Genomic DNA, 26,367 nt, shown 5'->3' with positions numbered 1-26,367 from the left:
TATTTCCTCACGGGCACCTCTCCCTTTCTGTCTCTCTCTCTGACCGACTATTACTACACTCACACTCACAAAAACTGAGACAAAGCTATTTTTTAAAAATTCAGTTTTTGTTTGCTTTGATTTTTCCTCCGAGTGTCAAAGATACAGATTAGCTGGTTGCTTGAACTGAAACGACAAGCGAATTAACTGCACAACATTCTGCAACTATTTAAATAATCGATGGACCATTTTTTAAAATTGTTCCAGTAAAAAACGACAAGCTCTCTCTGATTTCAACATCTCAAACAGCTTTATTTTCTTGCTTTGTTTCATCAGGAGATGCAATCATTAAGTTCTGCGGTGCCAGCTTGTGAACCATAACCTGATTTAAATGTGACACATCTTCCCTATTAGGGCATGTCTTTGGGCAGTGCTGCAAGCCTACAGCTCATAAGCTCCTATTTTAAACCCTTCCCTGCACACCCTGTTCTGACCACTTCAACTTTTCTTTCAACAGTGCATGTTGGATCTCCTCCACCATGTCAAAATGCTGACCCCTTAGATTATATATAATTATGTGAAAGATGAAAAAGTTGCAGCTAGTTGCAGATTGAAGACTGGGAGCAAGCAGTTCAGGTTGATTCCACCAGATATACTCTATTGGACGCTTCAGGTTTTACAGTAGAGCTTCGCACTGAAGTTCTCATCCCGAATTTCATTCTGAATTAGTGCAACCCCCTGAAAATGTCTTAAGAAATAACTATCATCCTAACCCGATGCACTGCCTTCATGCTTGGACACCGTGGGGAACTTTCACTCCAAACAGCAGTTTGGAGTGAAAGTTCCTTGCACTGGTGGAGCCTATTCAGTTTGTCATGGGGCAAGAGTTTGGGGAGACCATGAACAGGTCGCTAATCTGCCACAGGGGTAACACAGAGAGACTGACAAATCAGAATTTAACATGCACATCTTTGGACTGTTGGAGGAAACCTGAGCACTCAGAGTCACAGGGACAACATGCAAACTCCGCAGAGAAAGGCCCCAGCCAGTGGATTCAAACCACGGACCTTTTTCTGTGCAAACCACTGAACCACATAATGCACCGCCCATTTAATTCCAGAGCTGCAGAAGGAGCAGACTTGAAGGGGAGATTGGCCAAATTTAAACCAGACATGGTTTCTGGTTTTAATGGTTGGAGTAACTGGACTTTCTGATTGCACCCCAAGTTATATCCTGGTATTGGACTGTTGGACTGACTCTGGGAGATTGTAATGGCAGTTTTTCACTATTTCTTGACATATGACTGACTGAAGAGTTCATAGAAAAAAATATTTGGCAGGCTAATGCAGCTCTGCACTTGTCTACAATGTCTTTCTTCTGTCTATAGCAAGAACGTGAGAAAGCTTATTCTCCTCCCACTAAAGTTCAGCCTTACAGGGACTCTCTTCTTAGACAGGTGTGGTCCTCCTGTTGGAAGCGCAGTTTCCAGGCAGCATCTCTGTGTTGTTGTGAGCAGCTGCAGCTGTTAAATGATCCACAGCCATGTCTATCTTACTGTTTTTGAGAGGCGAGGTTAAAGCGTAGAGCATGAACTCTGAGCCCACTGACACTGATGTTGGCAAACCTGCCATGGTGGTGACTTTAGATTCGGCGGAGATGGACGGCTCCCGGTCCCGGCTGAGTGATGCTCGGAAGGAGTGCGGGTCCCCTGCGCTGTGGTTGCTCCTGTAACTGTACCGGCGGCTGCGGTTCTGGTAGTAACGGTTGCGGTAATACGATGAGCTTCGAGAGATGGGCGGCTTCATGAGCGAAGGCCGGCCTTTAGTGCGCAGCTGTCTGTGTTTTTCTATGAACACATGCACTGCCAGGACGCCCACCATCTCAGCCAGCACAAAGGACAGAGCTCCGAAATAAAAGGACCAGCCGTAGGAGTAGCTCTTCTTGTTGTCGCTCTGGCTGGGGTCACCTGAGTTGGCTGATATGTACACAATGATGCCAATGATGTTACTGAGACCTGCAGTAGTGTTTATAGAGATGAAGAGGGTCAGTCAGATGTTTATTTGTGGAGGAATTTTTGCAGTTGACTGACACGCTACACTCTATGGAGGACTAAAAGTGCAAAAATGTAAATTTAATTAGTTACACTGAAAAAATTAAAGACACCAGTTAAATGCACCAGAAATAACAATAATGGTTAAAAATTCTTGAATGAATACAATAATTAATTAAATATGATGTCAATTCTTGTTTCTATTTGATTTTCTTTTTTTCTTTTTTTTTTGTATTTTTGTTACCTTTAAATGAATTTCCATTTATTTCCATTATTTTATTTTATTGTGTGTTTTTTTTATTTGTTTTATTTCCTTTTGCTGTTAATATTACTTTTGATGAATTTAATGATAGAGAATTATTGAGTCATTCAATCATTATTTATTTTTGGCCCTTTTGATCCTCCATGCAAACAAGAAAGTACAACCATTAAAACACCTGAAGAAAATATATATATTTTTTTAAAAAAAAGATAAAATACCAGAAAGACTTACATAGAAAAACATAATTAATAACAGTTAAAAACAAAAAGGGGTATACATAAAATCTAACATCACTGATCAAAGCTTTTAATTCTGTGTTTCAGAATTAATAAGGGACTGAATGAAGAGTCACAATAATAATCATGCTACTGAAACGACTCTGTGTGTCTGACCTGCAGAGACAAAGAGTATACCCGCAGTGAGAATGACATTATAGCGTGACTTGTAGAACTCGCTGGCAGCTACACAGACACCCCCAAGAAATAATAACCCCACACTGAGGATGGGGAAGAGGCTGGAGGCTCGTACCGCTCCTGTGCAGAGGACAGGAGAACGAGGGTATTAAGACACCACGCAAATACCTCAAACTGTCATCACAGCTGTTAAGAGTTCATGCAATTATTTGATACCCACGCAGTAAGTATTCAGCAGCGTCCTGCTCGTAGTCTGCATCGTCAGGAAAGTGATCAATGTCCTTGCAAACACCCCGAAATGTCCCTGAAAACAGAAAATCAGACAATTACATCATTCTGTAACAAAAGTGGCTCTGCTTTGTCATTTTCCCCTGTCTCCCTCTTCTACTTGATGCAAATGTAAAATAAGCACAGGTATCTTCTCAGGTCGGTTTTTACTCATCCTGTCCACCTTCTAACCGTTGACCATGAATCAGTGCCCTCTTGTGGCCTTTTATTGTGTTTATATTGTGGTTGTGAGTTATGAGCATGCCCAAAGAGTCACTTTAGGTCTTCACTTGTTCAGCCTGTCAGATTTTAAACCTGGAAGACACAGTGTTGCAGTGGTTGTCCACACTCACTCATGTCATGTGATCACTTTTAGTTTTAGCTTGTCTCATTATCTATCATTACTGTGTGTTTTTCTGCTTTTGTGTTTCTTATTACCTGCAGAGGGATCACAGATGTAAAGTCTTGCATGTCAGCATTGTTGTATAACATTTTTGGACTGATGTACAATAGATTTTTGTGTTAATGTCATCTTAATTTTAACAAATATTATTTTGCACAAAACTGTCTCCACAGAAAAAAAAGAAGGGGGTATTTTTAATGACACTGCTGCCTCAGGAAAAGCACAAAGCTTAAAATGACCTGGGGTCTGAATTAGCTGCTGATCCAAGCCTCTTCAGTGCTGTTCCTGAACACTGAGCGCCTCAAGTTGTGCTCATATTTATATCAAATCTTCTCTCTTATATTTCTACGCTGGCTGTTTTCACTGGATGTGGGTGTCATACACTCAAGTGAAAAGACAAATATTCCACTATCGTTCAACGCTACTGTATATGGCACAGAAAGATAATAACCCTTGTAAGCCGTGAAGGCTCTGATGCATTATAATGATGTCTGGAAATACAAACATCAGCCTTTGTAACCTTTGGCCGTGCGGTGCCTTTTAGTATTTGCGCACACAGGATCATATTGACAAATGTGTCCCTGTGAGCCCGCCCTGATTGACCAGTATTGATGATGTAGCTCGGTCCCCATGGTTACCAAAACAAAACTCATTCATTAACAACAGGAATAGGGCTGAGAGAAAAGATGTGAGGTGTAAAGTTATTCAAATTATTGTCACTTTAGAAACAAGAGATCAGATCATCTATCCTCATCTGGCTCAACAACAAATTTGTCTCTGAGCGCTTTTTCGTGCATCACGATTATCTTCATCTATCTGCCTGTTTATGGCTTTTTTTGCAATGCAGGCTAACTGACCAACACGCAGTCACACCAGACTGTTAAAGCGCTGATGACCTCTGCATGCTCTGTTTCCTCTCCATTAAACCTTTTTGGGTTGGATTGGTTTTACAGGCGGCAGGGGCAGCAGCAGAGGGAGGGGATGAAAGGGAAGTGAGGAGGAAATCTAAAAGCCAAGCATTTTCTCTTCATTCAGAAACTTAGCAAAGCAAAACAGAACCAAGGATATAGGGTAAGAGAAGTACGGGTAGTGCTATTAAAGAGAAATGAATAATTAAAAATATCATTTCTATCCATCATATAGCCAGGGCTAAACCTTCTCTATAGTCTTCTTTAAGATGTGTCCTCATGACTCCAGCAAACAATCAAAATCTAATCACAGAGGCATCGAAGTGCAAATATGAGATGTCTGTAACAACAAGCCCTTTTCCTCTGAATGATTTCTGTGTTTGAGAGTTTAATGAAGCTATAAAAAAGGAGAGATGGCCTCAGGTGTATTTTAAATGGCTGATTTTGTCTGCAAAGAGTTCTTAATGAAATCTTGGTGAAGTCTAGTCAAGATCAAATGTTTTAAAAAGCCTGAAACAATATTTGTTATCACGTATGAGGAAATCTAACATTTTTACTTTATTATTTACCAACTAACTACAAATTAAAATTTATGTACCAAACATTTGTTTCATGTATAGTGGTATCATCTGCACAGTGCAAGTAAAAATATTTTTCAAATAATAGTCACATATTTATAGTTACAATCACTATAACAGGGTATTTTTTATGTCAGATTTCTACTTTTCCTGATACAGAATATAAATACTCCAGTGAGCTGCTGAGTGCAGAACATTTTCAGGTCTGTAATACTATTACTATGTTGTAATACTTTGTAATACTATTACTATGTAGCTCCTGTTGTATGATTTATCGATGTAGCAATTATCACCCGATAGAGAAACATGATGCACATCTTTGTTTATATAATCAGGCCGTTAGAGGCCTGCTTGTAAGAACCGACAGTGTTATTGCTACTTAATATCGAGTTGCCCATTTATATTTCATTTAACTTATTAGATTAACAAGTCATAGTCACATAAACACACCATAGTGCACATTTACTGTTTAGATTGACCATTTTTGTTGTGTTTCGCTCTGGGCTGTTTTATAAGCTTCTAATGTGAAACCACATGCAGGTGTAGTGTGACTCCCACCCTCCGTGCAGCAGGTCCTCCACAGACCGGAGTGGGTCAGGACCTCTTCGTTCTTCCGGACCGTCTCATTGTCGCTCAGGGTCTTAGAGCGGCACACCCCTCGGGAGTACAGCCAATAGTCCGTTCCCACGGCGATGGTCATGAGGCTGAAGGCACAGAAAGCCCCTGCTGTGGTCAGAAGCATCATCACACCCCGGTTAAACACCCTCATGTCTCCTCCTCCTCCTCCCTCTGAGGACCGAGTCTGGCAGAGTTTAGAGGTTGTTCAAAACTTTCCCTCTGTGTCTGATCTTTGAGTTGATCCAGGAAGGAAACTCAGGTTCCGAGCACATCTTCTGCCGCCCCATTTTCCTCTAAACTATAAAACTTTGCTCACATAGTTGAGATGTTTCCATGTTAAAGGCACAGAAGCTTGATGTCAGCTTGTTGGCTGTGCAGAACAAGTGAAGAAACGGCGCTGAAAGTTGGAGGAAATGGTAGAGGAAAGTAGTCTGGAGAAAATGGCATCAGTGGCACGTTTCTCGACTCGTTCTAGTTTGTTGTAGCCCAACTCTGCACAGCTCAGTCTGCAGAATGACCCCGCCTGTCTGATTGTATGTGTGTGTGCTTTTGTCCGTGTGTGTGTGTCCCTGTCACTAAGAATAGCACAGGCCTCATGCAAACCAGTTCATAGTCCACCAGTTCAGCACCATGGAGAGCAGCAAGAGAGCAGAAAGTAGTGCGCATTATTTTCTGGCAAAGACACAATAAAACCTTTAGCTCACCCTAAAAACACTTCAATATAGAACTGCAAAAAGGCAGCTTTACATTTTAAATTCAGTCTTAAAGTGGAGATAAGTGCCCGTGAACACTACAGCAGAGTTTCTTTGGTCTCTCTCCTCTTTAGCCAATAGGATGCAGCATCCATGTTTTTGAAAAAATATAAAAATTAGCAAATTTTGATTAATCTGACCAGAGAACGGTTTCCCACTTTGCCTCAGTGCATTTTAAGTGAGTATCGGTTCAGAAAAGATGGAGACGTTTCTGGATCATGTTCACATGTGGCTTCTTCTTTGTATGATTGAGCTTTAAGCAGCATTAGTGGATTATAAAATGAACTGTGTTCACAGATGTCGCTTTCAGGAAGTGTTCCTGAGCCCATGCAGTGATTTTAATGTCATTCCTGTTTTGATTTCAGTGCTGCTTGAGGGCTCAAAGATCACACGCATCCAATATCGATTTTCTGCTTTGTCTCCTGCACACAGCAAGATTTCCTCCAGATTCTCAGACTCTTTTGATGATATTATGCACTGTAGATGATGAGATAAGTCCAAGTCTTCACAACCGTTCACTGAGGAACGTTCTGAAACTCTTTGCAGATTGAACCTCTACCCATCTTTAGATCTGAGAAACTCTTCCTCTCTACGATTTCCTTTTTATACCCAATCGTCTTACTGACCTGTTTCCAGTTAACCTAATTAACTGCAAAATGTTTCCTTTTAGAACCACTTACTTTTCCAGCCTTTTGTTCCCTGTCCCAACTCCTCTGAGACATGTTGTTGCAATTGAAATTTTAACAGCAAATTTTCTCAATTCAAACATTTGATGTGTTTTTTTCCATTTTATATTGTGACTGAAATATGAGATTTACGCAATGACAGGAGTCACCCCCTCCTTTAAAATTTAGGATCTAAATTCACCTCTTATATAAAGTCTTGGTCATTATTACAGTCATGGTAAAAAGAAGAGCACAGACTGTCAGTTTTTAGATTTTACATATGAGGACATGAGAAGGAAAATAATTAAAAAAAATTTTTTAAATACAACCTCAAACAAACAAGAACACATGACATATTACACTGTGTAGTTATTTAACAAAAATTAAGCCATAATTTTAGAAGCACTCTGTGGGAAGATAACTTATTAGCGTAAGGAGCGGCCAGGTGCTGCTAATCAAATGCACTTGATTAAACGATCATCAACAAGTGCGAACACTTCTACCAAAGCAGACGTTTGGCAGTCTGCTGCTCTGGAGCATCAGCAATGATGTTAGAGAAGCATCTGTGGCTGTCTATCAATCTGGGAAGGGTCATAAGGAAGAGGTTAGCAAAGAAAAAGTTGGATAATTAGGGAGATGAAGAAAGTACACAGAAGTTCTGGGAGGCTAGGTGTACAGCAAAGAGAGAGGTGACAAAGGAAAAGGAAAAGGCTTGTAGTGAGTTGTGAGGCTGGACACTAAGAAAATGTACTAAGAAGTGAAGAGAGTGTGTTGAGAAGGTGGAAGGTGTGCGTTGAGGGTTTCATGAATAAAGTAAAAGATAGAGGAGGATAAATGTAGGATAGCGAAAAGTGCAGGCAGAATGGAGAGGAGTGTCAGGGGTGTATTCTGACAGAAGGATAAAGAGTAAAAGGGAAGTTCAGGTTGAGCTGTTTGGAGACAAAGTTAAAGAGGGAAGATTGGACCTGTGAAGAGGAGGGATGGTCAATGTAGTGTATAAAGAATGTTTAATATGGATGTTTAAGAATCAGAGGAGGGTCATGGATGTAATGAAGGAGGACGGGCAGAGGATTGGTGTGACAGAGGACCCCTAAAGGGAACAACTGAAAGATGCAGCAGCCACATTTGGTGAAAACCAATCAGCACAAACATCTCATATCACCTGTCAAGCACGGTGGTGCAGGAGTGAGGATTTGGCCTTGTTTTGCAGCATTAGGACCCAGGCACCTTTCTAGTTATTGAATCGACCATGAACTCCTCTGTGTACTAAAGTATTCTAGACTCAAATGCGAGGCCATCTGTCTGATAGCTAAAGCTCGACTGAAATCAAGATCTGCAACAGGACAATGATCCAATGAAAATGAAAAAGTGTACTTTCTTTGTGCCATGACTGTATGTATGCTGTATGTATAACCAATAATGCATAATCAGGTAGAAAAAAACCAGTCTCTGAACATTTTGAAAACACTTTTATATACACAGACAGAACTCTCATGGGGCTTTTTCTTTGGCCAGGTTTACTCATTACATGTCCTTTTATATTAATATTGTCATCAGTATTCACTCCACAAGCATATCATACAAGCGATTAAAAGAATAAATGAGGATGTGAATATTTAAGGCTTTGCAAAGTGAGTGGCCATGTGTGTGAAGAAGCAAAAGCAATCAACCCCAACCAACGAGCTTCCTCACTGTAAAATGTTTTGTTATGATCAATCACCGTTTCAGCTTCTCGACTAAACTGCACATTATTATATATATATGTCATTGGTGAACTTGCACAGCAGGCCTTTGAACACAGTGTTTCTGTTGAGAAGTTAAATGTGCACATTGTGATCCCTTTAATAAGCGTTAATAATAGTTTCCAAGGAGCTGTAAGCAGAATCGGGCTGTAATCCTCTGCAGATTCATCAGTCCAAGCGACTTATTCCATGTTCTCACAGAGCCACTTGATACTTATTATCACTACAACTATAAAACTGCTCATTATAGCTGCTTTAATTTCAAGAGCACAATACAGATTTAAAAATCTGTATTGCTTTCAAGAACAATCCCTCCTCTCCATCGCAGACATAATATATATCTCGGTAAGAAATGAAGCACGATCACAAGATTGTCTTTGATATTTTTTGTGTAAAATGGAGTTAAAAGAGGCAAAAAAAATGAGAAAAAAAACAAGAGAGCCAGAGTTTCTGGAATGTTTTATGATAATTCATTTTAATGCATCTTTCTGCAGGTGTCTCTCACGCGCAGGTAAAGACAGCGCATGCAACACATGTACACTGTCCATTTACACAATTCCTTGGTTGCTTAATAAAAGTTGCCCACTTCCTCCTCCTCCTGCCTTTTTGCATAGTTAACACTTTACTCCCCCATCTTTTGCCCTCCCTCTGTCTTTCTCGTCTTATCACATTTCCTTAAAATGATATGAACGTTAACCGGGGGGGGAGGGGGGGACGGAGATCAAAAGAAGATTTAAGGGAAGGAGGAGGAGGAGGGGGAAGAGGAGGAGGGGGGAAGAGAGAAAGTGGGGGGGGGGGGAGGAATAGTAGAGAAGTGCACGATAACATGAAAAACACTTCTAGCTCTACATCCCATTCCTATTCACACATACACACAAACACAGGTCATACAGCACCGTTACATCGATACGCTCATTTACAGACAGCCAGACAGTCTTTGCTCCGTGCTTTGTAAAGCAAACTGTGTAGCCACGCATATTCAAAACACTATTAAGAGATACAGCATTCAGAGTGGGAACTAAAACTTTGATTTTGGATATTTCAAAACTGACTCTGGACACCTGACGAGGTTCCCCCCCTCCCTGTCGTCCGAGAGGTCGAAAGCAAGTCTTTAAACTACTGGACCAACAAACATGGCATGCATAGAGGAGCTGCACCACAAAGACTGTATAGGCCTACAGCACTAACCCACCGCATACATACACAGTGCCATAGAGAAAGAGATTAAGCTAGAGAAAGACATTTTTAAATATCTCTGCCGAAACAGGCGTTTGGGGTGGGGGGGTCTTTTTTTTTTTTCCTTTTTTAATTTTTCTTTTTGCATCAATTTGGAAGACGAAACGTGCTTAAGACTAAGTTCAGGACTAACTTAGACATGAGGTTATAAATCAGAGCTTTTTGAATTCAAAACCAACCTTCCTCCAAACCGCAGCCTGCACAGACACACGTGTGTGTGTGAGCGTGCATGTACATATTGATCATTGTAGGTTCATGATGCAACTTCCACAGGCTGAAGAGAAGAAAATCAAGTAAACAAACACTCTTGTTGGTGATCAATAGAGCACATACACACTATTAGCACATTCACTGTGACTCTTGATCACCGCTCTTCGTACTGCCCGGCTCACTGTGAGGTACTGGGAATGCTAACCACCTGGAGTTTTCTGGAAACTGGCCACCAGCGGGCTTTGTTTCACACTGCTGTCTGTGTGTTTGTGGAGCTAATGTGACGGTTTATGATTGCCCAGTTTAGATGCTGGTGTGGGTCGAGACTGAAGACGGCGCGGCTCTGAGTCCTGATCTGATGCTGGATGGGTCTTTAATGAAATGTGGCTGGGCTGTACAAGCTGGAGTAGAGTCTGGCTCAGGCTGCCTCTAACCAGCCGGAAGTCATCAGACTTGTATGATGAATTCTGGGTTGGTGTAGGAGAAGCCTTGAAACTCGTTCTGGTCAAGGTTCATGATGAAGAGCTTGTCTGTTGGCGTCAGCTCCACCACCATCTTTGTAAACTCCTTGTCGAAGTTGCAGACGTCTCTGCGTGTTTTCTGACACACACACGCACAAAACAACAACAACAACAACAAAACAGAAAGAAGGAAGAAAGAGAATAAAGTTAGAGCGTATTTGTAAAAGAGGTTTTTTAAAAAGGCGGTTCAGACAGAGGGTTGACAACAAGGAATTAGAACATCTATGTTAGAAAAAGCACAAAGATGAAGCGTAGGGGAGGAGGCAAATACTTGTGACACAAGCAAAGACACAGTTTGATCATTTGCAGAGGTGGGGCAAAGTCAGTGTCTAGTGCCTGAAGTCTAGAAAGTCAAATTCAACGTCCAAAATCATGCGATGAATTCAAAATCAGTCCATAAAACACTAAAATATCCTGAAAACCTGCTTCAATGAGCTGCGGTCTTGTGTTTTTGGCTTAAAGTTTATAGGCCTCAGCTCCACTTGCTACTCTTTTTCTGCAGTGTAAATGACCAATGATGGACTGATTATACCTGTCCACAGTCATGACACTTTAACTGATTGATGCTCAATCATCCAGGTAAGTAAATCCTAAAGATTGATTCTGTTCATCTGGATGAGGATGTACACATCCTGGACAGGGAGGAACGCTGGTTTGAGCGCAGAGTCAAGAAGGCCATTTACATGGAAAGGGAAAGACCATCTCTGAATCAAGGAGGGGGCCTAAGGGTACATCTTTTGTCATCTTAAAATGCTGAGATTGCAGCCATTCCCCAACTCTCTGTAAATGGTACTCATGGTCTTTGATCAATGGTCATGACAATTTGCGCATTAATGATCAAAGAACTGACCTCACAGCCCATTGTTCATTTATTGGGCTGATTTCAGTTATTGTGCAAATGTACTGTTTATAAGGTTGGGGAAACCTGCAGTCAGCTGAGACTGAAGAAGTCACCTGGATGAGTGACTCCCGCTGAAAACGCTGCGTCCAGATGAACAGAATCAACCTTTTGGGATTTAACTGATTCAGTTTTTCATGCTTTCAAGTTTGACGTCAGCAGCATGTAACAGCAAAGCTTTTAAATCCAAACTGATGACCTGAAATCTGCAAAAACGCTTCGTAGAGCTGAGGGCAAATGAAGACTCTCGACCCCTTGAGTTTGTCTTAATAGGGAAACTCTGTGAAATGGTCATAATGTGATTATATTGATCAGGTCAGCTTTAGTCTTTGGGTTGAGGTGATATAAAGTCATTTCAGGTCAAAGGACTAATCTAACATTCATATGAACACTCAAACAAATTTGGTATCCTGAAATCCTCACTTTTTCTTACTGGTCTTTTAAGGTTTCCTGTCATCATCTGTTTCAGTGTCCATATGAGCATCTGGCTATTTTTTTATGAATCAGTCGTGTGGGCTGCGTGTGCGTTTTGATGTCAGAGTCCAGTGTAGTCCACACCTCTGATCACTAGTAAAAGGTGGCACCACCAAAAGTGTTAGACTGAGCACAACAGATCAGATTCCAAATAGACTGAGAAAGCAAGTCGACAACAAACAAAACACACCCTGCGGACGAACCCAGAAACACAGTCAAAGAGACCACCCTGAACAACTTCAACAGCACAGATGCAGAAAGACCCAAGACAAACTTCCAGAGCCAGAGAGAGAGAGAGGAAATGTTCCAGTACAGAGCAGACGAGGATCGATAAAAGACACCTGCTGAGGACCAAACCACAACCGAAAGGATTTCACACAGGGAGGTGAAGCAGTGAGCCCAAGACACACGAGTCACTCACACACACACACACACACAGAGTTTTAGTTTCCTACCTCCTCGTTTCATCACAGGGCTTCCAGCTGAAATGACTTTCCCCATCTCTACCACTGGTCCACGTGTTCACCATTAGTGCATGAAGCAAGTGTATGTTTGTGGCTTCAGAGTGTTTCATTGATTCATTGATTAAAACTTTGTGTAAGGAGACTGAGTAACAATAATCACACAGTATATTTGGATTTATGTTTTTGACAACCCTAAGCTCTTCAAATTATAAATCGGACTGATGGTTTATGTCACAAGCTTTAAAGACGCTTTTAAAGACGCTAATAAATCAGTTTAAACCTGTGACTGATTAAATTTTGTAGGTGCACAGTTAAATCATTCAAGTTTTATACATTTTTATTAAATTTTTCATACGTCTACATGACACCATTAGAATTATTTTGGCCGTGCGGTGGGTTCAATCTTCATAAAGCTGGTGCTGGTGTTTTCACAAAATAGTCGAGCATCCAGATGTAAGAAGACTCCATTCAAACGCAGGAGTAGTAATTTTACTATTGACCAAGTATCACAGCAGAACTATTTTAAGTGATTTAATGCGTCAACAATTAAAAAATGTGCAGCTAGAACACTGCCCAGCAGTCCAACCTCAACTCAGACGACAGTAACAGCGATGTGACGCAAACGAAATCCAGATACAGAAATTTCCTACACTGACCTTTTAAAGGGCTCACTAGTGTCCTACTACGTCTCGACCACAGACAGCGTAAAACAAGGACGTAGCTTAAAACTGTGCCGTAAACCTGCGTTCTTTTTAACAGCCAGCAGGGGGCGATAGCTGGGATTGAAAAAAAAAAAGACTTCCGGTCCTCTATAAATTTAAGGGCAAAGAGCCGCCTGACTTTACCTCAGTAAACATTTTCCTGCTCCAGTTTATCTGCTCAGTCACTCCTTTCATGTCATACTGAATTAAAAAGATGATAATTTTTTAAAATCTTGGTCCACCGTACATTGTGATTCATTAGTCGTTAGCCAATGAGCATGCGGTTTCATGGTCTTTTTTTTTTTTACTAAAATGTAGTTTAAATCATTTAGGCATCCAAATTCTTTTTGTATTTGTCGACTAAATAAAGGATTATCACAGACTAAACCCAAAGTTGAATCATTGGACTAAATTATAAAGTGTAAATGTGTTTTTACCGGTGAGAGCTGCTCCACATGGTTTACAAAGCGTCTTATTTCCCTTGACATCAACTGTGAAACGTTTCCATATGTTTGCTCTTTCCTTCATCTCAAGCATTAAAATCTTTTCACGTTTTCTTGAGAAACCAGAAGCATGGGAGATTACTTCTGATTGGATCACTTCCAAACTCGTCCTGCCTTTCTACACAGCCTAATCAGTTTGGATCGGAACATTTTCATCTCGTTTTTATTCACTAACAAAAGTGTCAAAGGGGCATTTTGATCATAGTGTTTATTAGTTATCTCGTTTGTCAGAAAAAAAAAAAGTGTTTTATTGTTGTTGGTGGCAGAAGCTTTAAACTGGGGACTTCATTAACTAGTGCATGTTATCAATGTAGCTACATCCATCCGTCTCTGGTCTTTGGGAAAGCTTGTGGTAAAGCTTTCATAGCTATTGTGAATGAGGGCAGCCTAGCAGATATTAGCTGTTGCTATTCTGCACTGTATGTGTGTTAAATGACACTTTTTCCAAACCAAGGCTGAATTTATGTGATGAGTTAGGGGACTTTTCACAGACCACCGAGAATTTGTGGTCCCTCTGCTTGGATGGGAGTATCCGATGCACTGTGTTTGGGTGCAACAACATTAACAAAGCAGACACAGCAGAAGTAGTGTGGTAGGCATCAGTGAGTATATTATCAGTTTCCAGTCATACAGGACAATTACACAATCCACTGAAGCATCTCTCTCATCCAGAAACAATGTATCCAAATACAGTATCTCTCTGATATATAGAACTCATATATATATAGAACTCATATATATATAGAACTCATACATATATATATATATATATATATATATATATATATATATATATATATATATATATATATATATATATAAAAAATTTTCTCTGCACTCTCTCTTGTTATTTCAACATGTATTCCTCACCATTGCCATCATCACAAAAAGCGCTTTTTCACCTGGAAGAATAGTTTTTCAAGAAGCAACGTTGTAAAACAAACCCTTTGATATCGCCTTCCTGTCTCTTCTTTTTTTTTCTTTTCTTTTTGATACGAGCTCAAAGAACATCATTTGACACACTGTTACTACCCTGCATCGTTACACAGTTACAAAAGTTTAATACAACTCAGACAGTTCATTTGATATATGAAAATTATGGGATACTGTATTACTTGTGAACAGAAACTATAATGCATATCATAATTATACATGTACTGCAAAATGGCACAAAATGGCTGCCATCATCACAGTTGTTGAGTTGTTTCACATCCTTGTGAATTCTGGACTTTATTTTGGCACTTTTGGACATCCTGTTTCTGTAAGCTAACAGACTACCGACTTCACAAAACTCTAAACACCTTCATCATATGTGAAATTCTCCAAAGATGGTTGTGCACAAGCAAAGAGATATGATCTCTGTCATTAAAAACAGTGTAACTGTGGAGATTGTTTTCAGAAATTGATCATGAGAAGAGCTTTAAAAAAAACGAAAGAAAACAAAAAAAACCCAAACAAACAATGAAATAAAAAAGAAAAAAAAATCACTAAGTTGACGCAGATTTTAGACAAAAGTAAAGTAAACATTCGGAAAAATGATTAGTAGTCAAACAATCATAGCAAAGCAATTGGTCAGTTTTCACTTACACTGCATGAATTACCAACATGTGATCATAGTACACTCATCAATATCACCGATAGGTTGTCATAGTCAATATGCAATTACAAAGGAGGGCAACATAGAGACGGAGCAGGCTAAAGTCGGCCCTGAGGTCTGACTCCGACATCAGCCTGCCGGTGTGAGCAGCCGTGTGGCATTTAGGAGCGAGCAACATGTCTGTACTAAAGATAAAAATACACCCGGTAGAGCTGCTAGAAGAGCAGCAGTGTAACGTGACGCGCTAAACTACAATAAACTCAGAACAGTGTCGCTGCTGCAAACAAGATTAGCCGCCTACTGGCACCTTGACACTTGATTATTTTAGTCGCATTTCAGTGGAGCACCTGTCTGCATTTCATGTGTGAACATTATTTAGGAAATACAAGAAATACATCCGATTCAATTTTTTCTGAAAGTCAGATGAGATGATAAATATCACCCGTGTTTATGCAGAGGTGTTAGCCTGGTTTACTGTGAAAAATGGAAGCTGGGGGGGACGAGCTAGCCTGGTTCTCCTCACTAATGTGGCAACAATAACTACCATTAACTACACAAAAATCTTTTATTTAATGTTTTAATCTTTGAAGTAAATGTAGCAACCTGCAAGGCAAAGGTTATTCAACTGAGAGGGTTAGCAGAGCTAGATTAATGAGCTAGTGGCTAACTGCTAACCAAGTCTTTCTTTTTTTTTTTCTTTGCGCAATGTGTATAAAAAAAAAAAACAAAAAAAAAAAAAAACTGGCACCTAGACTAATGTTTTACTGTTTGTAGCTAACAATCTTCAAAATATAAATTGTTACTCAATGTTTAGCATTGTTAACCGTTTGTGCTCGCTAGCAGTTTAACTGTGCAAATTCATGCTAATTTGCACAAAAAGTATGACAGACTGGAATAATTATTTTTAATATTAACATATTAACTAAAAAGATACCACCCTGCTTTGTAATATTTAAAAGTTGGTAATCAAGTTGTTTAGGAGTTATACTTTTAATGGGTCGCTGTTTATGTGCTACCTATCAAACTTTACAGCAGTGCCAGAAGGTAAACCAACCAGGTTGCTCAAGGACAGCTAAATGCTACCTTTCAGTGTCATCATCTGTCATGTGGCTCTTTCCTTACAGGCCACTGATGTCCTTTAAGCATCTTAGGGAGGTTTTATATCGTAAATCACTATTTTACCAACCAGGATATCTGTGCTAATGTGCTTGCTAGCTTCCCCATAAAGCAAGACAGTTGTACTGCTTTGTTTATGAGTTTAAGCCACAACTCGCAGCTTTGTTGTGTTGCATATCTGTAAAACCACAGAGACATGTTAATGTGCTTTACTTCTGGTTATCTTATTGTTGAGATTAGAAAGAGCCAGGCTAGCTATTTCTAGGTGCTTCCAAACTTAATGCTAACTGCTGGTCAGCAACCCCTGGTAACCACCTGTTGCTAGGGAAAAGCGTGTATTCTGTGACCAGTTGGTAAGAGGTTGCTGGCTGTTGCTAGGTGAAATTGGTCACAAAGAGGGCTGTGGGCTGAAACCCTCCATGCAGTTAGCTTATATGGAACACGCAGATTTGTCTGAAAAGACTCACAGTACTTGCAAAATGTTCGCCTTCAAAGTAAAAGTTGTGTCTTACTGCTGCAACCAAAATATTTAAAAAAGCACGACTTTTACTTTGAATGCAAACTGTCTTTTTTTAAGTTTTACTAAAATTTGGAGAGTAACTATAGAAAATATTTGGCATCTTCCATCCAGAAATAGCATGCAGGTTTTGGGTGTAGCAACCTCTGTGCAACGCTTTTACTTAGCAACAGCCAGCAACCAGTCTCCAACCAGTCAGAGAACACACATTTTACGTTGCCAGGGGGTTGGGAAGTGTGTGACTGAGGCTTAATCCCTACCTAGCTACAACGCCACGTACATTAACACTAGAGTGATATTATTTGACTCATCACAATTTGATAGCAAAAGGAAAAGACACATTTCCCAAAATGTTGAGTGATTTCTTTCACCCTTCCAAATACAATATGAAATATGAAATTGTGATTTATTTATTTTTTTGTACAGTATGTGTGGTGCGAGAGATACTAATGCAGACCAGTAATATGCGGCATGGTCAGTGATCTGTGTAGGAGTACTCAGGGTTAACAAATGAGAAGCCTTGGAATTCTTCCTGGTCCAGGTTGGCTATAACGTCCTGATCTGGGGGGGTCAGCTCTGGGGGATGGCGTGTGAAAAAGCGGTCAAAGTTCTCCGCATCACGCCCACACTGCCATGGAGAGGAGAGGAGAGAGATGGGGGGATGCAGTGAGTTTGATGAAGGATGACAGGAAAAAAAGGACAACAAACAACAAAGAGAAAAAAGAGAAATACAACTAAAATATGGCATCAACCAATCAAATCATTCACAGCCGAAACTGTGGATTTCCATTGGTCCATACGTGAGCCAGGTGACATCTGCCTTCATCATTGGTGACTACACTCACAAAAAATTAATAAATAAATAAATAAATCAGCTCTGCATTGGTGAGTGTAGTGACCAACGGCAGGTGATGGTTGGGTTTGAAGGATGAGCAAACTAATCCTGATAACTTACCTCAAAGGTTTGAGCAAACTGTGGCATTTTCTTCACTACTGTGCAAAGATTTCTAAGGCATTTAGTGAAGGCTGATAAAGTGAACAGCTGAAGTGAGTCAGCGTGTCATATACTCACAGCTTTCGGTTTGAAAGGCGGCTGGACTTCCTTATTCTCCAGTTTTTCCCAGTCTATGTAGCGGAAGAAGGCGTGCTCCTTGATGTCTCTCTCACCTTCTGGGCCGCAGCCCAGACGCTTAGCCGGGTGTTTGGTCATCAGCTAGAAATTATACACAGACATACAATGTAAGATGAGTCGTATTGGTTTAGTCTTTTTAAAACGAAACCATAATCAATCTGTAACATGTATGTATTACATAAAGGCAGCATTTTTAAATTAAAACACAGCAATGCAGAGTCATTATGTCATGCAAAATATTATTAATGAGATGAAAAACTGTGATCTTTATTAATGTGTACTGTAACTATTTAACGCATTAGTAAACAAATAAAAAGATATCACAGATGAGGAGGTGTGGAGGGCAAATAAACAAGTACAATCATCGTTTCCTGCCACGAGCTGTTAAGAGGCAGTTCAGCCTCACTGCTGGAGGGTGCGCACTAACACGCAGCAGCCTTTATAATATGACGAACCCTCCAGTGCTCAGAGTGAAAAACAAGCAGAGGTTTCAGGGGCCACATTAGGAGTTACCCTGCGTGTATGTGCATACAAGCGTGTTTTCTTACCCCCTTGCAGATAGCAACTGCTTCTTTGGACATGGATTTAGGGTATGAGACGTGATGCTCCATGATGGACTGGAAAAGCTCATCTTCATCTTCACCATCGAAAGGCGGCTAGAGAGGCACAAATGCGGACCCTTTTTTTAGTTGTTGTTTTGGAAAAAAAAAAATAGAATTTAAGAGGGTAAGCAGTAGATGAATACAAACCTGTCCAGCAAGCATTTCATAAAGCAGGACTCCAAAAGCCCACCAGTCCACAGACTTCCCATAAGGCTGATAGGCTATGATCTGCAGGAGAAAGAATAGGGTTGCAATCAATGTCTGAAAGATTAAAATAAACCAATCAACAATTAGACAGTGGCTAACCCGTAAAACACACCTCTGGAGCGATGTAGTCTGGCGTCCCACAAAAAGTCTTTGTGGTAACGCCATCAAGCATGTTTTCTTTACACATTCCAAAGTCTGCAATCTTTATATGGCCCTCAGAGTCCAGCATCACATTGTCCAGCTTCAGATCCCTGCAAAAACATCCAAACGCACAGATGTTACTCACATCTATAAACTAAAAGTGACCGGAAACTACACGCGAGTAGCCGAGCTGATTCAAAAACCATCTCACCGATACACAATGCCCTTGGAGTGAAGGAAGAACAGGCCGATGGCAATCTCAGCAGCATAGAACCTAAAACAGAGGCAAACATCCGTCTTTAACTGTAAGGTGCGTTTGGTGATGCTCTGATCTCTCCTATTGAAGCCCTTCAGAGAGGTTAAAGTGTGCCTCATGCATTTTCATTTTTTTAAGCACCACAAATGACAAAAACATCAACACTTGTAAGTAGTCACTAGGATATTTAATAAAGCACAAAATGCATAAAAAGTTCATTTTATAACAGTTTTGGCTGCCACTTTAAGTAATGTATAACCTTTCTGAGCTGCAGGGCTTTTACTGCAAAGGAACTCGTCTCTCCTCATACACGGATCTGTGCAAGTGCTAAAACAGGAAGTACCTGTTAACCTGTCATCTGGTAAAGGTTTATCTAGACCTTAAGTTTGTACAGTCTTCAACAAAGATGCCAGCATTATGTGAAGACCAGCTGCTGAGTGCATGAATGTAAATACAGACAGTTAAGGATTATGTGACAACAGTGGCAGAAAAAGGTAGGTGCTGCTTCATCCCTGTAGCTAACACCGGAGCTATGTTAGCAAAGCTTTGAGGTGGAATACACAGTTTAACTCGCCATCTGTTTAAACATTTCCTATTAAGGGCATGTTTTGATTGTGCTTGTGTAAACACCATGTGTGTAGATACAGGTTGAGAAATAGCTCTGTTAACTTGCATTATGTAATGTCATGCTAATTAGCCACGTGCACATGTTGCTTATGTTAATGAGCCAAGTGGAGCGGCGGTAGTTAGTCCCTAAGATTCCCTGAGCTGTTATGTTTATTGGGCACATATTACACTTTTCATTTTTTTCCTCTATCATGCAGTACGGGAAATAAAATGAAACTACCATAAAAATAGAGACTGTTCATTTCTTTTATAAGTGAACAAGGGGGGTCAAATTTGTTTTTTCTCCAGCTATATATGAAGATAAAATGGCAATTTTTTATCTCACTCAATGTAAGTCAAAAGCTCTTCTTTCAGACTAAACACTGAGTCAATATGAACAGATATGTTTAATGAGGTCATCACAGGAACACAGCTGTTCAAACCTTCTGTTTGCAAGATGGAGCCAATCAAAGCGTGGCCGACTTAATGGAAGGAAGAGGAGAGCCAAAACTGCTCGTTTGAGACGGTGAATTAACTGACGAGCTGCACCGAGAACCAGTAATGTATAAAAAAGGATTATTTGGAACTGTGAACATGCAAAGTTATCTTAGTCCTGAAGTGCGATTTGGAGATCTGGAGTATTGTTGCATCACTTATAAGTAAGAAAGCAAGAACAGACGAGGAGAAGCAAAAACAAGATAACAATGGTGGCACATCAACTTTGATGTGAAACCAAACTTATTAGTTAAGGAAAGGCAATGTCTGGATGCCAAATTCTGTTTTGTTAATCACCATTGAGTTTCTTAAGTGGGAGATTGTTTAAGAGCATCGAAATGCTCGATTCTCTCCTAGATTTGATCAAACTCACTGTCTGTGTGTGTGTGTGTGTGTGCGCGCGCATGCATGCACTCACACAGCATGAGGCTCCTTAAACTTGCCGACCTGTTGGATATGGTACATAAGGTCTCCTCCATTAATATACTCCATGACAAAATACAATCGGTCCTAGGAGCAATAAAGAAGAAGCAGGAGACCAGAAGAGAGGAATAAATTATTCAGAATCACAGTTTACCGACAGGCTGATAATTACACAGTTCAAATTTACACAGTAATCTCAGACCAAAGCAAACAAGTCATGAAAAGCGCTCTGATAACATTATAAAAGATAAGTAAGAAGCTGGTCTCGCTTCAAGCTGTCTCACCATGGTTTGGAAGCATGAGTGCAGCTGAGTGAGAAAAGGTGGTTTTCCTGACAGGGCGAGGACTCTCTTCTCCACCATGGTGCACTCCACGTCATCGTCTTGGATCACCACGTCTTTTTTCAGGATTTTGATGGCGTACAACTCATCTGTGCCTTTCCTCTCAGCCAGCATCACCTTTGAGGGAGTCAACCAAAGGAAATCAGTGAGTTTTAAAGAGATTTAATTCTGCCCAACGGCTGCCATGTTTACATCAGAAACAACACATTTCTGCTGACGCGTGCCCCACCTTGCCGAAGCTGCCTTTGCCCAGAACCATGACGAAGTTGAAATCTGAGAGCTTGACGCGGTCCTGATTGCCGTTGCTGTCGTACTTGCACACCGAGGAGGAAGAAGAGGAGTCAGTGGGCTTCCCTGGACCCACTCTCGCTCTCTGGAGAGAGAATTAAAATGGGGAAGGGGGAAGAAGTAGTTTATGAGAGAACAAGAAATAGGCAAGAGCACAAATTAAACCATTCGTCATTCTCGTCTATTTCTGTGCGTCTTACCTCAAACCTTTGCCGTAGCTCCTCATTACCGTCCTCTCCATCTGGCTGGACGGGAACATTAAAGTATTCTCCTTCCTCCTGGGACAGCAGCTTAAACCTAAACCCCAGAATGAAAGCAGAGCATTGCCAGACAAAATCCAGGATTATCACCAGACTATGACAACAAAGCCTCCTAAACATTCACACCCCTGCACCTCCTGCCTGTATCATTTCTAGTTACACCTGTGTAATTTTCTCACCATCCATCTATCCCTTGTTTCTGTAGCTCTGAGATCCCGAAGGACAGTGATCCCATGAAGTCATTCCTGCTGGTCAAATCCCAGTCCCAGACCTCTACTGACAGACGGCGGTCCTTGTCAGTTTCTTTGAGGTTGCTAAAAGGAAAGAAATGGAGGACAGTCAAACGGAAGATAAAGCGTGTTCCTAATATAGCTAAAAATGAAAACCTGACATCACAGTCCTCATCTCTCTCTGTACAAACTTGAAAACAATGCAGCAAATCACACTTTTTCATACCTTTCCTACCCCGGAATAGCTCGAAAAACGAGCACAAACAGGAGAAGGAGAGAGGACTGGGTCACTTGCACGAGCTCCAGTTAGCTTTGCGCGTATGTAACTGAAAACGAGGCCAAGTGAGTAACTTTAATCAAAAGGCAAGTTATGTTCAACAAAAAGGTGTCTCACAAAGTGAAGGTCTCGTTCCACGTGGGGTTGAGGGAGCATTTAATGGTCTTTGTCTTCTGCTTGCTCTCACTCTTGGGATCAGGAATCAGCTTGAGCTTGACGTAAGGGTCTGACAGGCCATTGGGATCCATGGGCACCAGGTTCTTAGCCTCTTTGACTGTGGGGGGGAGGTTGAGGACATGAATACAAATTAGTGCCAGAAGAAGATCCCAAGATAAAACACACTTTTAGACTGTCCGCAATTTGTCCTGCCCAAAGTGTTAGCGCAACCCATCCATGTCTAAAGCTTCAGCCTGCCCTAAATAACTCTGGCCACATTAGACAACACTTAACAACAGTTTAGTTTCTGTTCCATAATCAATCTACAGCTGTCTGAAAGGGAGCGCTGGCACGTGGCTGCATGTCCCAGTGGCAATGTGGGTCAATCGTTGGATCATTGATCAACTAATGGACTTTCCGGTTTTAGTCTTAGGCTGGCAGAGAGCTCTGAGAGGCACTCAGTGTGCTCGTGTGTGTGGGAGCACTCACTGGTGACGGTGAGAGTGTCGTCAGTGATCTGCGCAGAGATGTGGATGCGTCCTCGCCTTTCCGTGTGATCCGTCCCGCACAGGCTCGGGACGTTGGCGACACATCGCTTGTGGATGTTCATCATACAGTCTGAAAAGAGAGAGAGAAAAAAAAAAAATTGTGCAGGTTGGTTGATTTTATGAATCACAATCATCACAGTCTGTCTTAAATCTGACAGTCTGTGCCCTAAACCCCCCAAAGTAATTACCGGAAGGCTTTCAGTGCCTTATTGCCAGATTAAAAGAGATTTAGGGCTGCACCCTAACAGACACGGGGGGCTTAAAAAATTAATCAAAAAACAAAGAGGTAAATTTGGAGACAGTTAGATAATAAGTAAAAACATGCCGGGTACTTAAAGTAATGAAAACTATTGAACTGTCAGATCCCGCACACCAGACCAAATATCACCCACAGTCGTTAGGTCAGAGCAACCAGAGATGTGACCTCACCCACTCCCAAAGCCATCCTATAGTCCCTGACATATGTAAATAAAAACAGATCCATCCACCAAATCCATAAACCCATACTTTATTCATAGCAGAACATTTTAAGAAAAATATATTGGCTCATTTTGAATTTAATAGGAGCAACACTTCTCAAAAACATTGGTACAGAGCCATCTGAGATCCGAGGATGCTCCAATTCCTTTCAGTTGGTGAACTGGACTGCAGGGAGGCCAGTTCAGCACCTGGGCTCCTCTGCTATGGAGCCAATGATGTTGTAATAGCTGTAATATGAGGTTTAGCATTGTCTTGGTGAAATATGCAGGGCCTCCCCTGTAGAAGATGTCATCTGATGTTGCCTTTCCAGTTGTGCAAGCTGCCAAATTCCATAAACACTAATGCACTCCCATACAATTAGAGATGCAGGCTTTTTGAACTGAGCACTGATGACAAGCCTGCAGGATGTGGCGTCCACGTTTTCCAAAATAAATTTCAGACTTCGATTCGTCTGACCACAGAACAGGTTTCCACTTTGCCTCAGTCCATTTTAAATGAACCTTGGCCCAGAGAAAATGCCTGAGGGCCGAAGAGCACCAACACTAAAGCCATGTGTTGTATATACAGGTTGGTCAGAACAGTTTAAAAAAATTTGTCTTCAGTAATAAAAGGCACAGCTAAACATTAAATCTGGACAGTGAGAGTAGAATACAGTTTAAGCAAAACTCATTATTTTACAGACTAGTAAGTGGGAAACAATTTGATTAATGCAAGAACACAGACAAGTCTAATAACCCTTGGTCATTGCTTGGTACGTCCACTAGATGGCAGACATTTCTGATGTACCACATTTTGCTCCACTCTGTTGAATCAGTGGGTGGTGTTGAGGTTCTGAAGGTGGAGAGTGAGAAGTTAATCTCTTGCTCTCTGTAGGTTTTCTTTTCCAGTAACAATAATTTTTCTGTGACCGTGGATTTCAATGTATATCTCCAACAGGCACTAAACACACCCATGAGAACCATTAATCCATTAAAGACTGTAAACCTTGAAGACTACTTGTGCTTGTCTGCCAACACTTACAGAAATAAGTCTTATCTTCTGTATGATAATTATACATTTACAATTTATCAAACAACTCGAGTGTTTCTATGGATTAATAAATAACCAAACCCGCTTGTAAATTATGTTAAATAAGGTACTCTAGTATTTTCATGATGCAAAGTCAAAGCACAATGAGGAAACATCTGCCCACTAAATAATGCTGGCCTGAGTATAGCATTGCAGAGAGGTAACCTACTTCCTCTTCGTGCCAACACAAACGGTTTGTGACACAACTAAAGAAATGGAGGGGGGAAAATATTATGAGCAGCTTGATTATTGTGAAGTATGCATGCAAACTGCAGTCAGTGTTCAGCAGTGGAAGCTTTAACTTTACTTTAGCTGGAGCTGAAGCAATATGTGTGTCATTAATACTGTAAAGCATTAACAGACAGAGTGAAGCTTCTGTAGAAGAAAAACTGATCAGGACAGGAAAAGAATTCATAAATGGGCTGATTTGGCCAAATCTGATATCAGATCAGATATAATCTAACAAACGTCAGTTTCAGCATAAACCTTTATTGTCAAATGAAAAGCTTCTAGGTGACAGAAATGTTGATCTTTGCCCGAGTATCCTGTGCTGCACTCTATGCTGCAACAGGACCAGTTTTTTCGCCCGTGCTCGTCTACATTGTGAAAAACTGAACACACTGAATTTGCCATTTTTTTTTACCACAGAAGTGAAGAAATCTTAAAAACCTGAAACTTGTGGCCAATTCCTCAAGTCTTCCTCTTTCTTTTTTTACACCATCTTGTAAATGTGAGAAACAACCAGATTTCATTTTCTAAACGTAGTCTACTTCCATACAAGTATCGAATCACCCAATCACATGGCAGCAACTCAGTGCTTTTAGGCATGCAGACATGGTCTACACGGTCTGCTTAAGTTCAAGCCAAGAATGAGGAAGAAACGAAATTTAAATGTTTCTCAATGAGGCAGGGTTGTTGGTGCAAAACTGACTGGTGTGAGTATTTTAGAAACTGCTGATATGCTGGGATTTTCCCACATAGCCATCTGAAAGGTTTACAGAAAATAGTCAAACAAATGAGAAAAAATATCCAGTAAGCGGAAGCTGTCTGGGTGAAAATGCCTTGTTGACCTCAGAGGAGACTGCTTTGAGCTGAGAGGAAGGCAACAGTTACTCAAATCCCCACTTGTTACATTCAAGGTATACAGAAGAGCATCTCTGCAGAAGAGCCTTACATTGAAGCAGATTGGCTGCAGCAGCAGAAGACCACACCAGAGGACATTTTTTAGTCAAGTACAGGAAACCACGGCTATAGCTAACACGGGTTCACCAAAATAAGACAAGAGAAAATCAGAAAATAAATGTTGCCTGGTCGGATGAGTCCTGATTTCTGCTGCGTTATTCAGATGCTCGGTAGATGAGCATCAATACTCTCATGTCATTATTGACCAGCATCTCTGAGGAATGTTTCCAGCACCTGTGCCACAAAGAATTAAGGCACCTATAAAGGGAAATGGGGGTCCATCTCAGTACTAGCAATTTAAACCTGGTGAGCATAAAATGCAAGCTTCTAAAGCACAAGGCTTCCTTTCTGAAACACAGGCAGATATTCGTGTACTTACGGTCACATTTCATTCCCTGGTGTATCAGCCCGTACAGGAGGGAGCCACAGTGGTCACAGAATGTGGGGCTTGAGTAAGTGTGGACCCTAAACTTGTGTTTACTACGAGGATCCTGTAAAGAGGAGACAGAAGATGCTTGAGTACAATTATATTCAAGTAACTCAGACTGTTTCGGGTTGTTAAAAGATTTAAAGCTGCAAGGTTAGGTGTTCTCAGTTGTCCTGTTAGTCGGCATTTAAAGCGTGGACTCAGCTAAAGTACAAGAAAAAGGGTTCTCAATTTCCTCTAACAGGTTCTTAATTATTATGTGTTTAATTTGCAAACCCACATGGATGCAAAAATAAAGTATATGGACAGCAGAACATTTCAGTCAGTGACTGATGATGAATCATTTTAAACCATGTGGTATATCACGACGCAAA

General features: G+C 40.8%; 2 protein-coding genes across 3 annotated transcripts in view; both read right to left on the bottom strand.

Moving 5' to 3' along the window:
* Nucleotides 1-288: 288 nt before the first annotated feature.
* On the bottom strand, nt 289-5,983 carry cacng3a (calcium channel, voltage-dependent, gamma subunit 3a). Its single transcript, XM_063475952.1, has 4 exons — nt 5,419-5,983; nt 2,925-3,008; nt 2,684-2,824; nt 289-1,993 (listed from the first exon to the last, which is right to left on the bottom strand). Exons 1-4 carry the CDS (start codon nt 5,627-5,629, stop codon nt 1,428-1,430), a joined length of 1,002 nt encoding a protein of 333 aa, XP_063332022.1. The 5' UTR covers nt 5,630-5,983; the 3' UTR covers nt 289-1,427.
* Nucleotides 5,984-9,091: 3,108 nt separating this feature from the next.
* Nucleotides 9,092-26,367, bottom strand: part of LOC134629048 (protein kinase C beta type-like) — a 38,106-nt gene continuing 20,830 nt past the window's right edge. The window contains exons 4-17 of one of the 2 annotated variants that reach the window (XM_063475951.1): nt 25,946-26,057; nt 22,778-22,906; nt 22,250-22,406; nt 21,805-21,939; nt 21,566-21,662; nt 21,307-21,450; nt 21,021-21,194; nt 20,732-20,823; nt 19,168-19,230; nt 18,928-19,066; nt 18,756-18,836; nt 18,555-18,662; nt 17,947-18,087; nt 9,092-10,683 (exon numbers count right to left, since the gene is read on the bottom strand). In XM_063475951.1, the coding sequence (XP_063332021.1) occupies nt 10,531-10,683; nt 17,947-18,087; nt 18,555-18,662; nt 18,756-18,836; nt 18,928-19,066; nt 19,168-19,230; nt 20,732-20,823; nt 21,021-21,194; nt 21,307-21,450; nt 21,566-21,662; nt 21,805-21,939; nt 22,250-22,406; nt 22,778-22,906; nt 25,946-26,057 (1,725 nt within the window). In that variant the 3' untranslated portion in view covers nt 9,092-10,530. Of the gene's footprint in view, nt 10,684-14,478; nt 17,503-17,946; nt 18,088-18,554; nt 18,663-18,755; nt 18,837-18,927; nt 19,067-19,167; nt 19,231-20,731; nt 20,824-21,020; nt 21,195-21,306; nt 21,451-21,565; nt 21,663-21,804; nt 21,940-22,249; nt 22,407-22,777; nt 22,907-25,945; nt 26,058-26,367 lie in introns of those variants that run through there. The other variant, XM_063475950.1, reaches the window with a different exon arrangement.

This window comes from Pelmatolapia mariae, linkage group LG6, assembly GCF_036321145.2.
Source record: "Pelmatolapia mariae isolate MD_Pm_ZW linkage group LG6, Pm_UMD_F_2, whole genome shotgun sequence".
Lineage (NCBI taxonomy): Eukaryota > Metazoa > Chordata > Actinopteri > Cichliformes > Cichlidae > Pelmatolapia > Pelmatolapia mariae.
This window is presented reverse-complemented; position numbering and strand designations above follow the sequence as displayed.